Below are 19,205 nucleotides of genomic sequence, written 5' to 3' on the forward strand. Positions count from 1 at the left end.
CTGTCGAAATATTTCATTCGATTATAATTGAACGCTTGCCAGTAACTAACGCTGGTATAGAGAAGGAGACCCGAAATGACCCGACACTGTCTCGGGTATATGATTTGACGGTGAAGGGATGGCCAGCACATGGCGACTCACTGTTGCCAGCATTCTCATCCAGAAGAGAACAGCTGTCAGTATGCCAGGGGACCTTGATGTGTGGATCCCGAGTGGTAATCCCACCCAAGTTAAGGGAGAGAGTGCTCAATGAGCTTCACGAAGGTCATCTGGGAGGGGTGAAAATGAAAAGCCTTGCTAGGGCTTATGTGTGGTGGCCGGGGATCGATCAGCAAATCGAGGACCTGACAAAGAGCTGCTCAGGATGCCAGAAGGTCCAAAATGCACCACCACATGCCCCTCTACACCCATGGGAGTGGCCCTCATCTCCATGGCAACGGGTGCATATTGATTTTGCTGGTCCATTCATGGACTCAATGTTTTTAATAGCTGTGGATGCGCACTCGAAATGGCCTAGAGGTGATCAAAATGTCCTCCACCACCACGGAGAAAACTATTGCAGTCCTACGGACCATTTTTGCCAGGAACGGCTTGCCAGAGCAGATTTGCTCTGATAACGGACCACAGTTTGTGTCCGAAGAGTTTCAAAGATTTATGAAAAGGAATGGGGTAAGGCATTACACATCCGCCCCATATCATCCAGCCACAAATGGATTGGCTGAGAGGTTCGTACAAACCTTTAAAAAAGCAGTAAAGGCCATGTGCGATGATGACATTCCACTGCAGCATCAGGTGGACAATTTCCTGTTAGCCTACAGAAATGCGACACATGCAGTCGCCAACCAGGCCCCGGCCATGATGTTCTTTAACCGAAGGTTGAGATCTCGTCTGGATTTGCTCAGACAAAATGTACGAAGAGATGTTGAGAATAAGCAATTCCAGCACATCAATGAGAAGCCGACAAGGAGCTTCAATGTAGGGCAACCAGTCTTGGCCCGCGACTACCGAACAGAGAAATGGCAACCAGGAACGATATGCACACGGCAGGGGCCACTAATGTACACAGTGGATGTTGGGGAGAACATTGTGAGACGCCATGCTGACCAGATCCTAGAGTCACAGGAGTGAATCAACCCCATGTCTCGCCCATACGTACCTAGTGAGGAACCCGACGTACAGGTAGCATCTACCCCAGAAACAGTAGCATCGGAAGCGGATGAACCAACCGACGACAGGGGGCCAGAATCGCCTCCGCACCAAGAGCAAGACACTCGGGAAAGGCACTATCCAGAAAGGGTCAGGAAGCCTCCCCAAAGACTGAATTTATAAATAGACTATTTTCAGCTAATGTTCCATGTTAAAAGTGTTAATTGTAATTAGTTTGATATTTAATTGTTAAATGAGTGTTATTGTACTGTTAATCTAAAAGGGGAGGAATTATAATGTATGTACCTTTAAGGGAAAGAACTACTTTTTACAGCTCCTGTATACTGTAGTACCGGCAGTGACCACACCTGTATATAAACCCTGAGTAGTGATCTGTATAGTTAGTTCTAGAGTAACCCTCATTCAGCAAACACCTGTTGATCGTTCCCTGCAGTCTCTTGTCTAATTATTGAAGGACACAACATCAAGATACACGGATCTAACAAGGAGGACATAAAAAACCTGCAAAAGGACATAGAGAGGCTAAGTGGGTGGGCAGAGATTTGGCAGATGGAATATAATATTGGAAAGTGTGAGGTTATGCACTTTCGCAGAAAAAATCAAAGAGCAAGTTATTATCTAAATGGAGAGAAACTGCAAAGTGCTATAGTACAAAGGGATCTGGGGGTCCTGGTGCATGAAACACAAAAAGTTAGTATGCAGGTGCAGCAGTTGATCAGGAAGGCCAATGGAATCTTGGCTTTTATTGCAAGGGGGATGGAGTATAAAAACAGGGAAGTCTTGCTGCAGTTATACAGGGTATTGGTGAGGCCACACCTGGAATACTGCATGCAGTTTTGGTTTCCATATTTAAGAAAAAATATACTTGCTCTCGAGGCGGTTCAGAGAAGGTTCACTTGGTTAATTCTGGAGATGAGGGGGTTGACGTATGAGGAAAGGTTGAGTAGGTTGGGCCTCTACTCATTGGAGTTCAGAAGAATGAGAGGCGATCTTATTGAAACATATAAGGTTGTGAGGGGGATTGATCGGGTGGATGCGGTGAGGATGTTTCCACTGGTGGGTGAGACTAGAACTAGGAGGCATAATCTTAGAATAAGGGGCTGCCCTTTCAAAACTGAGATGAGGAGAAACTTCTTTACTCAGAGGGTAGTAAATCTATGGAATTTGCTACCCCAGAGAGTTGTGGAAGCTGCAACATTAAATGGATTTAAAACGGAGTTAGACAGTTTCCTAGCAGATAAGGGAATTAGGGGTTACGGGGAGAGGGCAGGGAAGTGGACGTGAGTCTAGGTTCGGATCAGCCATGATCCTATTGAATGGCGGAGCAGGCCCGAGGGGCCGTATGGCCTACTCCTGCTCCTATTTCTTAAGTTTCTTATGTTTCTTATGAGTCGGGGTCCTGACATGATTTCCACCTGACATGTCCCAGCCCGCCCACACTGACAAAATCCAGCCCCTAAAGTTCAAATGTAAGGGACCACTTCCTGCATTTACCAGCAAACTTAATCATTTTTGTGGCTCTTTGATGCAATTGTTTCTCTGAATGTGATAGCTTTTACACTCTGGACTGCAGCTGATGGAAGGAGAATCACATGTTAAAGTGCCTCTAGAGAGATCAGAGGTCATTTATACCCTTTTATCACTGCATGCAAAATTGGTGGCAGAGGAGTTAATATATGTTAATATCATTAGTTCTTCAGTACTTCTTCAAATTTATAGAATAGACTATAGAATGCATGTTACACAACAATTGGCAATTAGGATCATTCTGCTTTCTTTGTTAGAGTTTACTTGATCAGAACAGCAGTAAAATTAATATTTTGACTTCTATGTTGATAATTTCATCAAGAAGCTTTTAATTATAATTAGCTTATTTTGTGATAATTGCAAAATAAGATGATATGAGTTAGTACAATCTGTTTTTATTTGACCTGTTGTTTGATAAGGATTTTAAAAGCTGCTTGATGATGAGGTAAATGCCATTTGACCCTTGTGCTCCTTTCACTGTAGTTACAGCTTCTATATTTCACACCGAGTGCTAAAGAAGCCTTAAAGTTTGTAACCAAAGAATGAGGAGTCACCTCCTTCTGTTGAAAATAACAAGCATTTATTCCTAGACACAGTGGGGGTGAAATTGGTCCTCACCAGTCGAGTGAAAATAGATGATAGAGAATCGGCAGCCCATTTTACATTGAGCCCGATTTGCTTTTCCATTGAAGTCAATGGATAAGAAATTCAGATCCAATGTAAAATGGGCTGCCGATTCTCTATCACCCAATTTCACACTACGAATGAAGACCAATTTCTCCCCCACATAACTGTATAAACAACAACAACTTGCATTTACATAGCATCTTTAACATAGTAAAGCGTCCCAAGGCACTTCATAGCAGTGATACAATGCGATTGGTAATGCCACATTTTAAGGAGTAGTTTTGTGGTTAAGACTATCAAATGTGGTTCATTAACTAGGAAATGAAGAATTAAAATGTAAGGTTTACCAATAAAGATAATACTTACTCGTTCACCTCTTAAACCCTGTAGACCTGAAACTCCCGTATCACCAAACAACCCAACTATACCACGTCCTCCATTAATCCCTGATGGACCGGGCGGGCCAGGAGAGCCCTATTGACAACAGAATTCAAAAGATAATTATTTAAAGGCATTTTCAAGCAGCACAGAGAATCAAATCTGGTTGAGATTTTACACAAAAATTTGTAAATTCTTGCAAAATAAAGTTTAATTTTGTTGAGAGGAAGAAAAGAAACTGAAATGACATGGGCTAAAAGTTTAGGCAATGTGATCGCTTGATCTGCACTACAAATACATTTAGTCGCAGCCTAAATAAGCATATCACCTTTTTGCTTTGTAACTGCTCTTTGTTATATATCCTTTAATTTCCAGTGTTAACACCGTTTCCCAGTTACAAACTGCTCAGATTGCCACTGCTAAGATCAATAACTCACAAAAGGTACATTGATGACTGTATCGATGCCGTCTCCTGCTCTCACCCTGAACTAGAAAATTTCATTCACTTTGCTTCCAATTTCTACCCTTCCCTCACCTTCACATGGTCCATCTCCGACTCTTCCCTTCCCTTCCTCGACTTCTCCGTCTCCATCTCTGGGGATAGGTTATAGACAAACATTCACTACAAGCCCACTGACTCCCACAGCTACCTGGACTACACTTCCTCCCACCCCGCCTCCTGTAAGGACTCTATTCCATTCTCCCAGTTTCTCCATCTCCACCGCATCTGCTCTGACGATGCCACCTTCCATACCAGTGCTTCCGACATGTCTTCCTTTTTCCTCAACCGAGGATTCCTCTCTACTGTGGTTGACACGGCCCTCGACCGTGTCCGTTCTACCTCCCGCACTTCTGCCCTCACCCCTGCCCCTCCCTCCCAGAACCACGATAGAGTTCCCCTTGTCCTCACCTTTCACCCCACCAGCTTCCATGTTCAACGGATCATCCTCCGCCATTTCCGCCACCGCCAGCGTGATCCCACCAGCAAACGCATCTTCCCCTCACCTCCCCCTTCAGCATTCCGTAGGGACCGCTCCCTCCGCAACACCCTAGTCCACTCCTCTACCACCCCCAGCACCCCTTCGCCCGGCACCTTCCTGTGCAAGCGCAGGAGATGCAACACTTGCCCTTATACCTCCCCCCTTCCCATTGTCCAGGGCCCCAAACACCCCTTCTAGGTGAAACAGAGATTTACTTGTACTTCCTCCAATCTAGTATACTGTATTCGCTGCTCAAGATGTGGTCTCCTCTACATTGGGGAGACCAAACGCAGATTGAGTGACCGCTTTGCGGAACACCTCTGTTCAGTCCGTAAGGGGGACCCCGAGCTCCCGGTGGCCTGTCACTTTAATTCTCCGCTTCACTCCCACTCAGACCTCACCGTCCTCGGCCTCTTGCATTGTTCCACGGAAGCTCAGCATAAGCTCGAGGAACAGCACCTCATCTTTTGATTAGGCACTCTACAGCCCTCTGGACTCAACATAGAGTTCAACAATTTCAGATCATAACCTCGGCCCCTATCGCATATTAAATAATTTTTTTTTTAATCCACACTTTTGTCTGGCCTTTTTTCTTCCCTCCCACATGGCAGCTGTCCATCATTCTGCCAGCAACATTCACACTTCATCTTGAGCCATCCTTTGTTCCTTTACCTGTCCCATCATCACCTCCTCTGGCGTTCAATATCTCTTAATGTCTCTTTATCTCTCCTGCTTTCTATCCTATCACCGACCTTCCCTTTTGTTCTTTCATCCCCTCCCCTTTTCCCCAGCCCCCAACTTGCTTTAAAATTTGTTCCCTTTCCTGCTTTTTTCTAGTTTTGATGAAGGGTCATCGACCTGAAACGCTAACTCTGTTTCTCTCTCCACGGATGCCGCCCTGGCCTGCTGAGTTTTTTCAGCGTTCTCTGTTGTTATTTTGGATTTCCAGCATCTGCAGTATTTTGCTATCGTAATAATATGGATAGTTCATTTAATGAGGTTGATTCAAAATTATGTTATACATTTTTGCTTTAAATCCATTAAGAAAAAAATTGTGCTGAAAGAATTCTTTTTACTCGATCTAAGGGGGCGATTTTCCCATTGGAGGCAGGCTGGAGGCGGGTTCTGAACCCGCCCTCACATTTTGTCATTTTCCCAACTGTCCCGCCTCTAAACCCGTCTACTCGGGGCTGGGAAAATCACCCACTAAGTTTAACAAATTTGATTCAGTCAGAAATACAAAGCGCTGCTAAATCAAGACAATACTGATCCCTCTGTTGAGCATGAATTTAATCCTTGCAATAAATACCCTAAAAATCCTGTGTGTTGACACCATTCAATGGGGGAAAAATTCAGTTGTTTGCACCTCCTGTTAGCGCCTTAAGAGGGTGGTAATGGGGTGCAAAGCAACTAGCGCCCGGGTGCAGCGATGTTTGCGCCGCTCGCGAAATTAATAGACATTTTGCGGTGGCGCTAAACACTACCACCACGATCTCCTGCGCCGGCAGATCGTGACATCAGTTGAGTGCGCAGCGCCCCAGACCAGATATTGAGTGGCACCCCTTGCTTTACCGCCTGCTGCTAGCAACGACATGTTGAGGGGAGCATTTTGCAGTCAGAAAGGGACTGGGGGAGCGTTATTTAAAGGCGACCGCTTCCTGCCTTTTTTTGTTGGTGACATTTTTGCACCACGCATTCTGAGAGAGAGAGAGACTTCTGGAGAGATTCAACGCTGTGTGAAGGAGTTTTGGGTACTGAGCAGCACTTTGCAGGTTCATTTTGATTTGCCCTTCCTTGCTTCGCCAGTGCTCTGAGGTAGCGCCTCGCTCCTCGGCCTTTGCGCCTTAAGACAGGTGATACGCTTATCAATTACTTCATAAAAGGTGATGAGTCGAAGAAGAGATGATGAGTCGAAAGAAGAGATGAATAAGGCTTTTATTAGCTAAGAAGAGACCATGCTTCTTCGTGAGTGACTGAACAAGTCTGAACGAAACCCACACAGTGGTGGGTGGAGTCAGCTGAGGCATGCCTCCATACACAGCGCCACCCAGAGGTGGCAATATACAATACAGTGGTTTACCACATTCACCCCTTGTTTAATGTGAAGTCCGGCGGGGTGAAGGGTACTACAAGTTAAGTCTAGCAGGAGGCCTTGTCTGACGTCCTGATCGTCGTGGTGGCGGCGGTGGTGTTGCAGCATCCGACGTCGGGTCTGGTGTCTGGGTGGTTGGCGAAGATTCCTGGGGCTTTGGCATGCCGTCTGCAGGGGTTGGGTTGGGAGGGGTGGTGGGGGATAACAGTGGTAAGGGGGATAACGGTGGTAAGGGGGATAACGGTGGTAATTCAGGGGTACCCGAGGGTGCGAGATCTCGTATGGAGACCGTGTCCTCCCGCCCGTCTGGGTATGTCACCCAGGCATACTGGGGGTTGGCGTGTAGGAGGTGCACCCGCTCGACCAGGGGGTCCGTTTTATGCGTCCTCACGTGCCTCCGCAGTAGGACGGGCCCAGGAGAAGTCAACCATGCCGGTAGCGAGGTTCCCGATGTAGACTTCCGGGGGAAAACGAACATTTTCTCATGAGGGGTCGCATTAGTGGCAGTACAAAGCAGTGACCGAATGGAGTGAAGCGCTGCAGGGAGGACCTCCTGCCAGCGGGAGGTCGGAAGGCCCTTAGATTTTAGTGCTAAGAGGACTGCCTTCCAAACCGTCGCGTTCTCCCTTTCCACCTGGCCGTTCCCCCGGGGGTTGTAACTGGTGGTCCTGCTCGTGGCGATACCTCTTGTTAGCAGGTACTGCCGAAGTTCGTCGCTCATAAACGATGAGCCCCTGTCGCTATGTATATAGCTGGGGAACCCGAACAGAGCGAAGATGTCATTCAGACACTTGATGACCGTGGTACTGGTCATGTCTGGGCAAGGGATGGCAAAGGGGAAACGGGAGTACTCATCAACTATGTTGAGGAAGTACACATTGCGGTCAGCGGAGGGGAGGGGCCCTTTAAAATCGACGCTCAGGCGTTCGAAGGGGCGGGTGGCCTTGATCAGGCTTGCTCTGTCCGGCCTATAGAAGTGCGGTTTGCACTCGGCGCAGATTTGGCAGCTCTTGGTCATGGTCCTGACCTCCTCGATGGAGTAGGGCAGGTTACGGGATTTGATAAAATGGAAAAACCTGGTGACCCCCGGGTGGCAGAGGTCATTGTGGAGGGACTGCAGCCTATCACTCTGCGCGTTGGCGCATGTACCACGTGATAGGGCATCTGGGGGCTCATTGAGTTTCCCTGGCCGATACAAGATATCATAATTGTAGGTGGAGAGTTCGATTCTCCACCTCAAGATCTTGTCGTTCTTGATTTTACCCCTCTGCTTATTATTAAACATAAAAGCTACTGAACGCTGGTCAGTGAGCAGGGTAAATCGTTTCCCGGCCAGGTAATGCCTCCAGTGACGCACCGCTTCTACAATAGCCTGGGCCTCCTTTTCGACGGAGGAGTGTCTCGTCTCGGGGCCCTGGAGGGTCCTTGAGAAAAAGGCCACGGGTCTGCCCGCCTGGTTAAGGGTCGCGGCTAGGGCGAAGTCGGAGGCATCGCTCTCCACTTGGAAGGGGATGGACTCATCCACCGCGTGCATTGCGGCCTTCGCGATATCGTTCTTGATAAGAGTGAAGGCTGCACACGCCTCTGGTGTCAGGGGGAAGGAGGTGGCTTTGATGAGGGGCCTGGCTTTGTCTGCATAGAGGGGCACCCACTGGGCGTAGTAGGAGAAAAACCCCAGGCATCTCTTCAGTGCTTTTTGGCAGTGGGGAAGGGGTAGCTCCATTAGGGGGCGCATTCTGTCGGGGTCGGGCCCGATGACTCCGTTCTCCACCACGCAGCCGAGGATGGCCAGGCGCTTGGTGTGAAACATACATTTTTCCTTATTGTACGTTAGGTTCAGCCGTTGGGCCGTACGGAGGAAATTTGCTAGATTAACGTCGTGGTCCTGCTGGTCGTGGCCGCAGATGGTGACGTTATCCAAATAGGGGAAGGTTGCCCGCAGTGCGTTCTGGTCAACCATTCGGTCCATCTCCCTTTGGAAGACCGAAACCCCGTTGGTGACGCCGAAGGGGACCCTAAGGAAGTGGTAGAGGCGGCCGTTTGCCTCGAAGGCAGTATACTGGCGGTCCTCATGGCGGATGGGCAGCTGGTGGTACGCTGACTTAAGGTCGATGGTGGAGAATACTTTGTATTGCGCAATCTGATTGACCATATCAGATATGCGAGGGAGGGGGTACGCGTCCAGCTGGGTGTACCGGTTTATGGTTTGGCTGTAGTCGATTACCATGCGGCGTTTTGCAGTGGTTTTAACGACTACAACCTGGGCTCGCCAGGGGCTAGTGCTACCTTCGATAATGCCCTCCTTCAAGAGCCGCTCCACCTCAGAGCTGATAAAAGCTCTGTCCCCGGCACTGTACCGCCTGCTTTTGGTAGCGATGGGTTTACAGTCGCGGGTGAGGTTAGCGAACAGGGGAGGGGGGGGGACTTTTAATGTGGAAAGGCTGCAGGTGGTTTGCAGCGGGCGATTTAAAAGTTGTTGGTTGCAGACTGTGAGTGGGGGGAGGGGTCCACCGTATGCTAGTGTGACACTCTTAAGGTGGCACTGAAAATCCAACCCTAGCAGGACGGCAGCGCAAAGACGGGGCAGGACTAGCAGTTTAAATTTTTGATATTCAGTGCCCCCTACTGACAGGGTCACCACACAGTAGCCGCTGATGTCCATTGACTGGGACTTGGACGCCATAGAAATGCGATGGTGCGTTGGCAGAATCGTGAGGGAGTGGCTACGTACCGTGTCGGGGTGGACGAAACTCTCTGTGCTCCCGCTGTCGATCAGGCAACTGGTGGCGCGGCCGTTTACCGCGATATCCATCATGGAGCTGGATAGATGGTGAGGGTGGCCTTGATCCAGCGTCACGGAGGCCAGTATGTGGCTTAGTGAGTCACTATAGTCATCCGCCGAGACGGTGGTCGGTTCCGGTGACGAAATGGCGGTTGAGTGCGTTGGATACGATGGCGGCGGATGCCATGCGGCCGGGGGTACACAAAATGGCGGATAAGATGGCTGCTCCCACGGCCCGCACGCTGCGCTGCTGGCTGGCTTCCCCTTGCAGGCGTTAGCGTAATGGCCTTTCTTCCCGCAGCCCGAGCAGGTAGCTGTCTTAGCTGGGCAGTGCGCTCTGGGATGTTTTAACTGGCCACAGAAATAGCATTTTTGGGCCTGGTTACTGGGCATCGAAGCAGTTCTTACCGGAGGCTGCTGTCTCGGTTGGGTCGCTGCAGCGGTTGGTGCCGGGGGCGGCGGTCCCGTGTCCCACGGTTTCGATTGCCATGTCTCGGCGCCGTTACGGGGGTATGCCTCGAGGTTTCGGTGGGCCTCCTCTAACGAGAGCGCAAGGGCAATGGCCGTCTTCAGGTCGGGTTCCTTGCTTTCTAGCAGTCTCTGCCGGGTGTGGTCTGACTGGAGGCCCCTGACGAAGGCATCACAGGCGAGTCCCTGCGCGTGCTCCACAGCCATTACCGCTTTACAATCGCAGTCTCTGCAGAGTGCCAGTAGCGCCCGTGCAAATGCCCCTACCGATTCTCCCGGTTGCTGCCTGCGGGATCCCAAGAGGTGTCGGGCGTAAATTGTGTTCACTGGGCGCGTATATTGCCCTTTTAGTAGCTCGAGGGCCGCCACGTACGTATTAGAGTCCCGGATTAGCATATATACTTGATGGCTCACCTGGGCGGTCAAAATTTTCAGTTTGTGATCCTCCTCTGTAACCTGTGAGATTGCGAGGAAGGATTCAAAGCAGCTCAGCCAGTGTTCAAACTTGGCTGATGCACCCACATCTTGAGGGTCGAGGTCCAGGCGTGGTGGTCTGAGGGCTCTCAGCAATGTCTGCTGTATCCGTTGCTGTTGTTGCTCCTCAGGTGTCGCCATTTTACTTTTAGCTAATAAAATTGATACGCTTATCAATTACTTCATAAAAGGTGATGAGTCGAAGAAGAGATGATGAGTCGAAAGAAGAGATGAATAAGGCTTTTATTAGCTAAGAAGAGACCATGCTTCTTCGTGAGTGACTGAACAAGTCTGAACGAAACCCACACAGTGGTGGGTGGAGTCAGCTGAGGCATGCCTCCATACACAGCGCCACCCAGAGGTGGCAATATACAATACAGTGGTTTACCACAACAGGTGTGAAGCGCCTGATTTAGTGCTCCAATCACCTCCAGGGGTGATAAAAGCCAAGTTTGCTGTTGGAGGGGATAATTAGCACCAGGCGCTAAACTTTGCGCACAGCCGATAATGGCGCCCCAAATGGGGCGATATTGAATTTTTCCCCCAATATCTTCAATATTTCTACAAATGTGCAAATGTTGTTTCTTCTACTGCCATTTCAGGTTAGGAAAGTGTCATCCAATTTTTTCCAGTAAGGGAGTGCACACCAACTATTATCCCCACACACGCACTCACAACAAACAAACGCAAACTCTCCCTCTGTATATGTATGAAAGTGGTGAAACTGCGAGAGGCATTAGTCTCATTCCACTCTAACCCCATCAGTCCACTCTAACCCCATCATTCCTTATGCTTTTTCAATGGCTGTTGCCACAGCCTAAGCTAAAATATTGCTTCTATGATACTGTGTCACATGGTTCTCCCAAATATTTGGCTTTCCACTCAAATTCAATGAATCCATTACATTTGTTAAGCCTGCTTATTAAACTTAATGGGAGCTATTTTAACGTGCCGCAATCGGCATTTATGTGGCAGTAACGGCCTCAAAATAGGGTCGGCAGAGTTACACCGGATGCCCTGTTGCTGCTCCAGGCTTAGGATCCCCCCCTCCACGATTGCGATCACCCCCCCCACCCCACCCCACCCTCCAGACTTAACTTGCTCCCAACCGATACTGTGCCGGCATGAATCCGGCAAGCTGCATCGGGATGCCCGTTTGGGGCAGGCAGCTTGCCGGTTCTATTTAAATAAGGCCCAGGCCTCAAAATGGCAACTTCTTCGCTGCAGCAACAGGCGGGCGGGTGGCTGCACAAAAGTTGAAATCAACCCCAATCTTTCTCCCACATTTGTAAATATTTTGTGATTCATTCTTATGAAGTAATTTTATTTGCTGATTTTCAGAAAAAGCCTCGATTATTCATAATAATGCTGTGGCATCAGGTAGTGATTATAAATTTTGCAAATTATTATATTTCATAAATTGAGTAAATGCTTTACGTACAGAAGGACCAATTTCACCAGATAGACCCTTTTCACCAGGACCGCCAGGATCACCTTTTGTACCAGGTGGCCCCTGCTCACCAGTTGGGCCAGTGCTGCCTGCTGGACCTGGAGGGCCAGCTTTGCCATCTGGGCCTGGGTGACCAGCAGCACCGTGTTTACCCTGTTCAAAATAAAGAGAGAGAAATAGTACACTGTGTAAAGGCATTCTTGTTGCATCTTTAGTATACGTATTAATGACAAATAAAGTAATACATGCTGAGAATGGATGATTAAAAACATTGTTGAAGGCTGTTACCAGATATATTATCAAGCAATTTGCCCTGTTAGAAAAGATACTTCTTTTAAAATAGACTACAAAATGAAAGGTATTCCATACCCATGCAGGATATGCATGTGGTGTGGTTCCCAACATAATCCCATGAGTCAATGAGACATATGGCAGTTGTTATTGCACATTGTTAAGTTTTGCTTCAGACTCCACTAGTGTTCTAGTGCAAGGCAACTTTTACTTGTGGCTGAATGCAGAATAAAAATGTAATAACATTAGGATGTTTGGGAGGGGGAATTTTAACCTAATGCCCATCGGGAATCCCACGGGATTGGGTGAAACACCAGTTTTACACCCGCCCAATATTACTCTCCATTGACTTCAGTCTTGTGTTTCTTAGAAAACAATTATGAAAAATGTGCTAAAATTGGCTGTAAAATCTGCAATTTGCTACAAATGCTACACATGAGATGTGAATCTTTGAACAATAGTGTGTCATCCATTAATAATAAATGCTACTTACAACTGGTCCAATTGATCCCATTCTGCCAGCAGTACCAGGTACACCACTCATACCCTAAGTAAGAAACAAGAGTTAATCTACAATTTGGAGACATTTAACTTTTTGTTGTTTCTAGTATTTTATTACACATCTCCATGCAGTATGCTGAATGCTTTTGCTATTGAATACCAAATGTACACAAGGGGCTGTTGTTTTAGGCAATTAGAATCAGCAACTGACACTGACTGTACAACTCATGAACACCGCAGATTTATTGTCTGAAAACTACCAAAACCTGACAAGTATATTTATTCTCTCTCTCTCACTCTCTTTCTCTAGATTTTAAAATGTAACATTTTGATTTTCAAGAACACATGGGATGAAATTGCATAGTGTGATATCAGTGTACAAACACATTAATGCCACTGTGAAATTCCATCTCCATTATTTAAATAGAGGCATTAACCAGCTATATTTTAAATGAGCTAATTCCTGTTATCACCACCTTACAGAAAGGTGTGATTGCACTGGAGAGGGTAATAAGGAGATTTATGAGGATGTTGCCAGGACTGGAGAATTTTAGCTATGAGGAAAGATTGGATAGGCTGGGGTTGTTTTCTTTGGAACAGAGGAGGCTGAGGGGAGACTTGATTGAGGTGTATAAAATTATGAAGGGCCTAGATAGAGTGGATAGGATGGACCTACTTCCCTTAGCAGAGAGGTCAATAACCAGGGAGCATAGATTTAAAGTAATTGGTAGAAAGATTAGAGTGGAGTTGAGGAGAAATGTGTTCACACAGAGGGTGGTGGGGGTCTGGAACTCACTGCCTGAAAGGGTGGTTGAGGCAGAAACCCTCATCACATTTAAAAAGTACTTGGATATGCACTTGAAGTGCTGTAATCTACAGGACTACGGACTAATAGCTAGAAAGCTGGACAGCTATTCTTTGGCCGGCACAGACACAATGGGTCGAATGGCCTCCTTGTGTGCTGTAAATTTCTATGATTCTATGTTAAAGCTGCTTAGCTCAATTTCACACCAATAGTTTAACTCATTTTCATTGTAATTTTGCACATTATTAGGAACCATGGTTTGACACATATGAGACTGGCAGCTCAGTGGAGGCTCTACTACAAACTCACCAGGTATATCGTGACATAAGAAAGTACAAGAACAGAAAGGATTCTACAGTCCATCAGGTAATCTCAGAAATACATAACTCTGAATTGTCCTACTCTTTCAAATATCTATCCAATTGTCCTGTAAGTATTTCCATAATGTCAGAGTTTGAGCACAGAGCTTGGAGACAGAGCTGGGTGAATGCAATCGGAGTGGATCACAAGCAGAGTGGAAGAATTTGGTGATAGCTGGAATTCGGTGGAGAGGAGGAAGGTGGTTGAGACATCTAACTGAAAAGGAGCGACAGAACCCAAGGACTCTAAGTTAATAGGCCCGAGAGCGGACCTGCGGGAGAACGAGAAGAGCGGCCAGAGATAAAGGTAGGCCCAAGAGCCCAGAGCCCGGAGGGAGTGCGAGCGTCAGGAAGCGAGTTAAAAAAAATTAAAGCGAAGTCATCACAAGGGAAGGAGCTGATTGGTGAGTAGCTGGTGATTGTTTTTTTTAGTCTTGAGTTTATTTCTGTTAAATTAGTTAATAGTCTATTAAATAGAGGCATGGCTGGGCACCTCAGTCTCAGGGAATGCACATCCTGTGCCATGTAGGAACTCCAGGATGCTTCCCGTGTCCTGGACAACCACATGTGCAGGAGGTGTCGTCAGCTGGAGGAGCTTGAGCTCAGGGTTTCAGAGCTTGAGCAGTAGCTGGTGTCACTGCGGTGCATCTGTGAGGCTGAGAGCTACATGGATAGCATGTTTCAGGTGGTGGTCACCCCGCAGCTTAAGAGTGTGCAGGCAGAGAGCGAATGGCTGACTGCCAGACAGACAAGCAGGCCCAGACAGGTCTTGCAGGTGTCCCCTGAGTGCATCTCACTCTCTAACTGGTATACAGTTCTAAATACTGGTGAGGGTGGTGGTTCCTCTGGGGAGTACAGCCAGAGCCAAGTCCACAGCTCAGGGAGGGGGGTGGGGAGGAGGAAGATCAGGAAAGCAATAATGATAAGGGATTCAATAGTTAGGGGAACAGACAGACGTTTCTGCGGCCGCAGACATGATACGAGGATGGTATGTTGCCTCCATGGTGCCAGGGTCAAGGATGTCACTGAGTGGCTGCAGGACATTCTGAGAGGGGAGAGTGAACAGCCAGAGGTCATGGTCCATATCGTTTTCAATGACATAGGTAGAAAGATGGATGAGGTCCTGCAAGCAGATTTTAGGGAGCTACGAAAGAGATAAATAAGCAGGACCTCAAAAGGTAGTAATCTCTGGATTGCTCCTGGTGCCACGAGCTAGTCAGTATAGAAATAGGAGAATAGAGCAGATGAATGCATGGTGGGAGAGGTGGTGCAGGAGGGAGGGCTTTAGATTCCTGGGGCATTGTGACTGGTTCTGGGGGAGGTGGGACCTGTACAGGCCGGATGGGTTGCCCCACAGAGCCGGGACAAAGATCCTCATGGTGGGGGGGGGGGGGGGGTGGGGGGGAGTTGGGGGGGGGGGTGGGGGGGGAGTTGGGGGGGGCGGGGTTTGCTTTGGCTGTTGCGGAGGGTTTAAACTAATTTGGCAGGGGTTGGGCACCAGGATGTAGCCCTAGAAAGGAGAAACAAGGTGCACAAAGGATTGGGAGAGACAGATAGCACTAGTGTAAGAAATTGCAAAGTATTCGGTGGGGTCAGACTAAGAGAGAATACGAGAAGGTCTAATATAGGTTTACAGTGCATGTGTGTAAACGCACAAAGCATGGTAAATAAGGTTGGTGAGCTGCAGGCACAAATAGTCACATGAGAATATGATGTTGTGGCGATAACAGAGACCTGGTTCAAAAAAGGACAGGATTGGGTGCTAAATATTCCTGGATATAAGGTGTTCAGAAAAGATAGGGAAGGAAAGAAAGGAGGTGGGGTGGCATTGTTGATTAAGGAGAACATTACAGTGCTGGAGAGAAAGGATGTCCTCGAGGGGTCAAAGGGCAGAGCTATTTAGTTAGAGTTTAGAAACAATAGAGGTGCCATTACACTACTAGGTGTATTCTATAGGCCTTCAACTAGTGGGAAGGATATAGAGGAGCAAATCTGCAAGGAAATTACAGAGAGGTGCAAGAACTATACAGTAATGATAGTGGAGGACTTCAATTATCCTAATATAGACTGGGGTTGTAATAGTGTAAAGGGCAGAGGGGGAAAAGAATTTCTGTAATAACAACAGAAAATGCTGGAAAAACTCAGCAGGTCAGGCAACATCTGTGGAGAGAAATTTGAGTTGACGTTTCGGGTTTGACCCTTCTTCAGGAGAACTTTCTTGATCAGTCCATTTTTGGCCCAACAAGGAAGGAGGCATTGCTGGATCTCATTCTGGGGAACGCGGTAGGTCAAGTGCAGCAAGTGCCAGTAGGGGAATATTTAGGGAACAGTGATCATAATATCATAAGGTTTAGATTAGCTATGGAAAAGTACAAGGAGCAATCTAGAGTAAAAATGCTTAATTGGAGGAGGGCCAATTTCAGTAGGTTGAGAATGGATCTGGCCTGGGTAATCTGAAATCAAAGATTGGCAGGCAAAACTGTCATCGAACAATGGGCTGCCTTTAAAGAGGAGATGGTTCGGGTACAGTCGAGGTACATTTCCATGAGGGGGAAAGGTAGGGCAACCAAAGCCAGAGTTCCCTGGATGATGAAAGAGATAGAGAGTAAGATGAAACAGAAAAATGGGGGTATGACAGATATAAGGTTGAAAATACAAGTGAGAACCAGGCTGAATATAGCAAGTTCAGAAGGGAAATGAAAAAGGAAATAAGAGGGACAAAGAGAGAGTATGAGAATAGACTGGCAGCTAACATAAAAGGGAATCCAAAAGTTTTCTATAGATATATAAATAATAAATGGGTAATAAGAGGAGGGGTGGGGACCGATTAGGGACCAAAAAGGAGACATACACATAGAGGGAGAGGGCATGGTTGAGGTACTAAATGAATACTTTACATCTGTATTTACTAAGGAAGAAGATGCTGCCAAAGTGATAGTGAAAGAGGAAATAGTTGAGATAGTAGGTGGGATAAAAATTGATAAAGAGGAGGTGCTAGAAAGGCTGGCAGTAATTAAAGTAGATAAGTTACCAGGACTGGATGGGATGCATTTTAGGATGCTGAGGGAAATAAAGGTGGAAATTGCGGAGGTACTGGCCATAATCTTCCAATCCTCCTTAGATATGGGGGTGGTGCCAGAGGACTGGAGAATTGCAAATGTTACACCCTTGTTCAAAAAAGGGTGTAAGGATAAACCCAGCAACTACAGGCCAGTCAGTTTAACCTCGATAGCGGGGAAGCTTTTAGAAACGATAATCCGGGACAAAATTAACAGTCACTTGGACAAGTGTGGATTAATTAAGGATAGCCAGCATGGATTTGTTAAAGGCAAATCGTGTTTAACCAACATGATTGAGTTTTTTGAAGAGGTAACAGAGAGGGTTGATGAGGGCAATGCAGTTGATATGGTGTACATGGACTTCCAAAAGGCATTTGATAAAGTGCTACATAATAGGCTTGCCAGCAAAGTTGAAGCCCATGGAATAAAAGAGACAGTGGCAGAATGGATACGAAATTGGCTAAGTGACAGGAAACAGAGAGTAGTGGTGAATGGTTGGTTTTTGGACTGGAGGAAGGTATACAGTGGTGTTCCCCAAGGGTCGGTACAAGGACCATTGCTTTTCTTGATATATATTAATGAGTTGGCCTTGGGTGCACAGGGCACAATTTCAAAATTTACAGATGACACAAAACTTGGAAGTATAGTGAATAGTGAGGAAGCGAGTGATAGACTTCAGGAAGACATAGACAGGCTAGTGAAATGGGCGGACATGTGGCAGATGAAATTTAACGCAGAAAAGTGCGAATTGATACATTTTGGCAGGAAGAATGAGGAGAGGCAATATAAAGTAAAGGTGGTGCAGGAACAGAGAGACCTGGGGTTATATATACACAAATCGTTGAAGGTGGCAGGGTATGTTGAGAAAGTGGTTAAAAAAGCATATGGTATCCTGGGCTTTATAAATAGAGGCATATTACAAAAGCAAGGAAGTTATGGTGAATCTGTATAAAACACTGTTTCAGCCTCAACTGGAGCACTGTGTCTAATTCTGGGCACCGCACTTTAGGAAGGATGTGAAGGCCTTAGAGAGGGTGCAGAAAGGACTTACAAGAATGGTTCCAGGGATGAGGGACTTCAGTTATGTGGATAGACTGGAGAAACTGGGGTTGATCTCCTTGGAGCAGAGAAGGTTGCGAGGAGATTTGAGAGAGGTGTTCAAAATCATGAGGGGTCTAGATAGAGTAGATAGAGAGAAACTGTTTACACTGGCGGAAGGGTCGAGAACCAGAGGACACAGATTTAATATGATTGGCACAAGAACCAAAGGCGACATGAGGAAAAACTTTTTTACGCAGCGAGTGGTTATGATCTGGAATGCACTGCCTGAAAAGGGTGATGGAGGCAGATTCAATCATGGCTTTCAAAAGGGAATTGGATAAGCATTTAAAAGAAAAGAAATTGCAGGGCTACAGGGAAAGGGGGGTGAGTGGGACTAGCTGAAGTGCTCTTGCAGAGAGACGGCACAGGCTCGAATGGCCGAATGACCTTCTTCTGTGTTGTAACTGTTGTGTATGTACCTTTAAGAGAATAACTGGTCTCAGACTGCAGTACCAGCAGTGACCACCCCTGTATAAAAGGCGCTAGAGAGCCTCTGTTGTTTAGATTCGTTTATGCCTTTCACCAGTAAAGACTTGTTTGTTTCTCTCCTGCTAGTCCATGTCTCAATCATTCACGGACTTAACACTGGCGACGAGTTAGAAACGAACTTACCTGCAACTCAGCAGCAGCTCCGACGACGTTGTTGAAGGTCAGAGCCAGAAGAAAGAAAAAAAAAAAAAATAGGCCATTGAAACTCGAGAAACGGGCGTCGACCGTCAATTATCGAGTTCAAAACTTGCAGGAGAGACTCTCCAGAGCCAGGCTGGGTTCCTCGGTCTGTGGTTTCCCAGCTAATCGGGCTGGTGGCAGGTAGTGCTCTGATCCTGCCTGGGCTGCGGCGGGCTGAAGCTCGATCGGGTGGCCTTTCAACGGGGCCGGGCAGCGAGTCGGGAAGCAAGGAGAGAGAGAGAGGGTGGAGCACACAGGGCGCGGCCGGTGTTTCAAAGCTGGGCAGCGTTCGGACCTCAAGAGGGAGGGAGGTGTCCCAGAGGGTCCGCTCCATGACGGGAAGATAATAAAAGAAAACGAATTAATATTTAACGCGCAGGAAACCGTGGAAAGCAGCGCTAACAACAGCGGGGAAGAAGACAAAGCGCGGGAGGCGCCATTTTGTTAAATCGGGGAAGAAGGCAAAGCGCGGGAG

General features: G+C 47.2%; 1 protein-coding gene across 1 annotated transcript in view; it reads right to left on the reverse strand.

The window, feature by feature from the left end:
• LOC147120252 (uncharacterized) overlaps positions 1–19,205 on the reverse strand; it is a 168,065-nt gene that overhangs the window by 52,282 nt on the left and 96,578 nt on the right. The window contains exons 38-40 of the mRNA XM_085985897.1: positions 12,730–12,783; positions 11,937–12,098; positions 3,688–3,795 (exon numbers count right to left, since the gene is read on the reverse strand). Coding sequence (XP_085842023.1) covers positions 3,688–3,795; positions 11,937–12,098; positions 12,730–12,783 — 324 coding nt within the window. The remainder of the gene's footprint in view (positions 1–3,687; positions 3,796–11,936; positions 12,099–12,729; positions 12,784–19,205) is intronic.

This window comes from Somniosus microcephalus, chromosome 4, assembly GCF_052327205.1.
Source record: "Somniosus microcephalus isolate GS21.2 chromosome 4, FLI_Smic_1.0, whole genome shotgun sequence".
In the NCBI taxonomy this organism is placed as follows: Eukaryota; Metazoa; Chordata; class Chondrichthyes; order Squaliformes; family Somniosidae; genus Somniosus; species Somniosus microcephalus.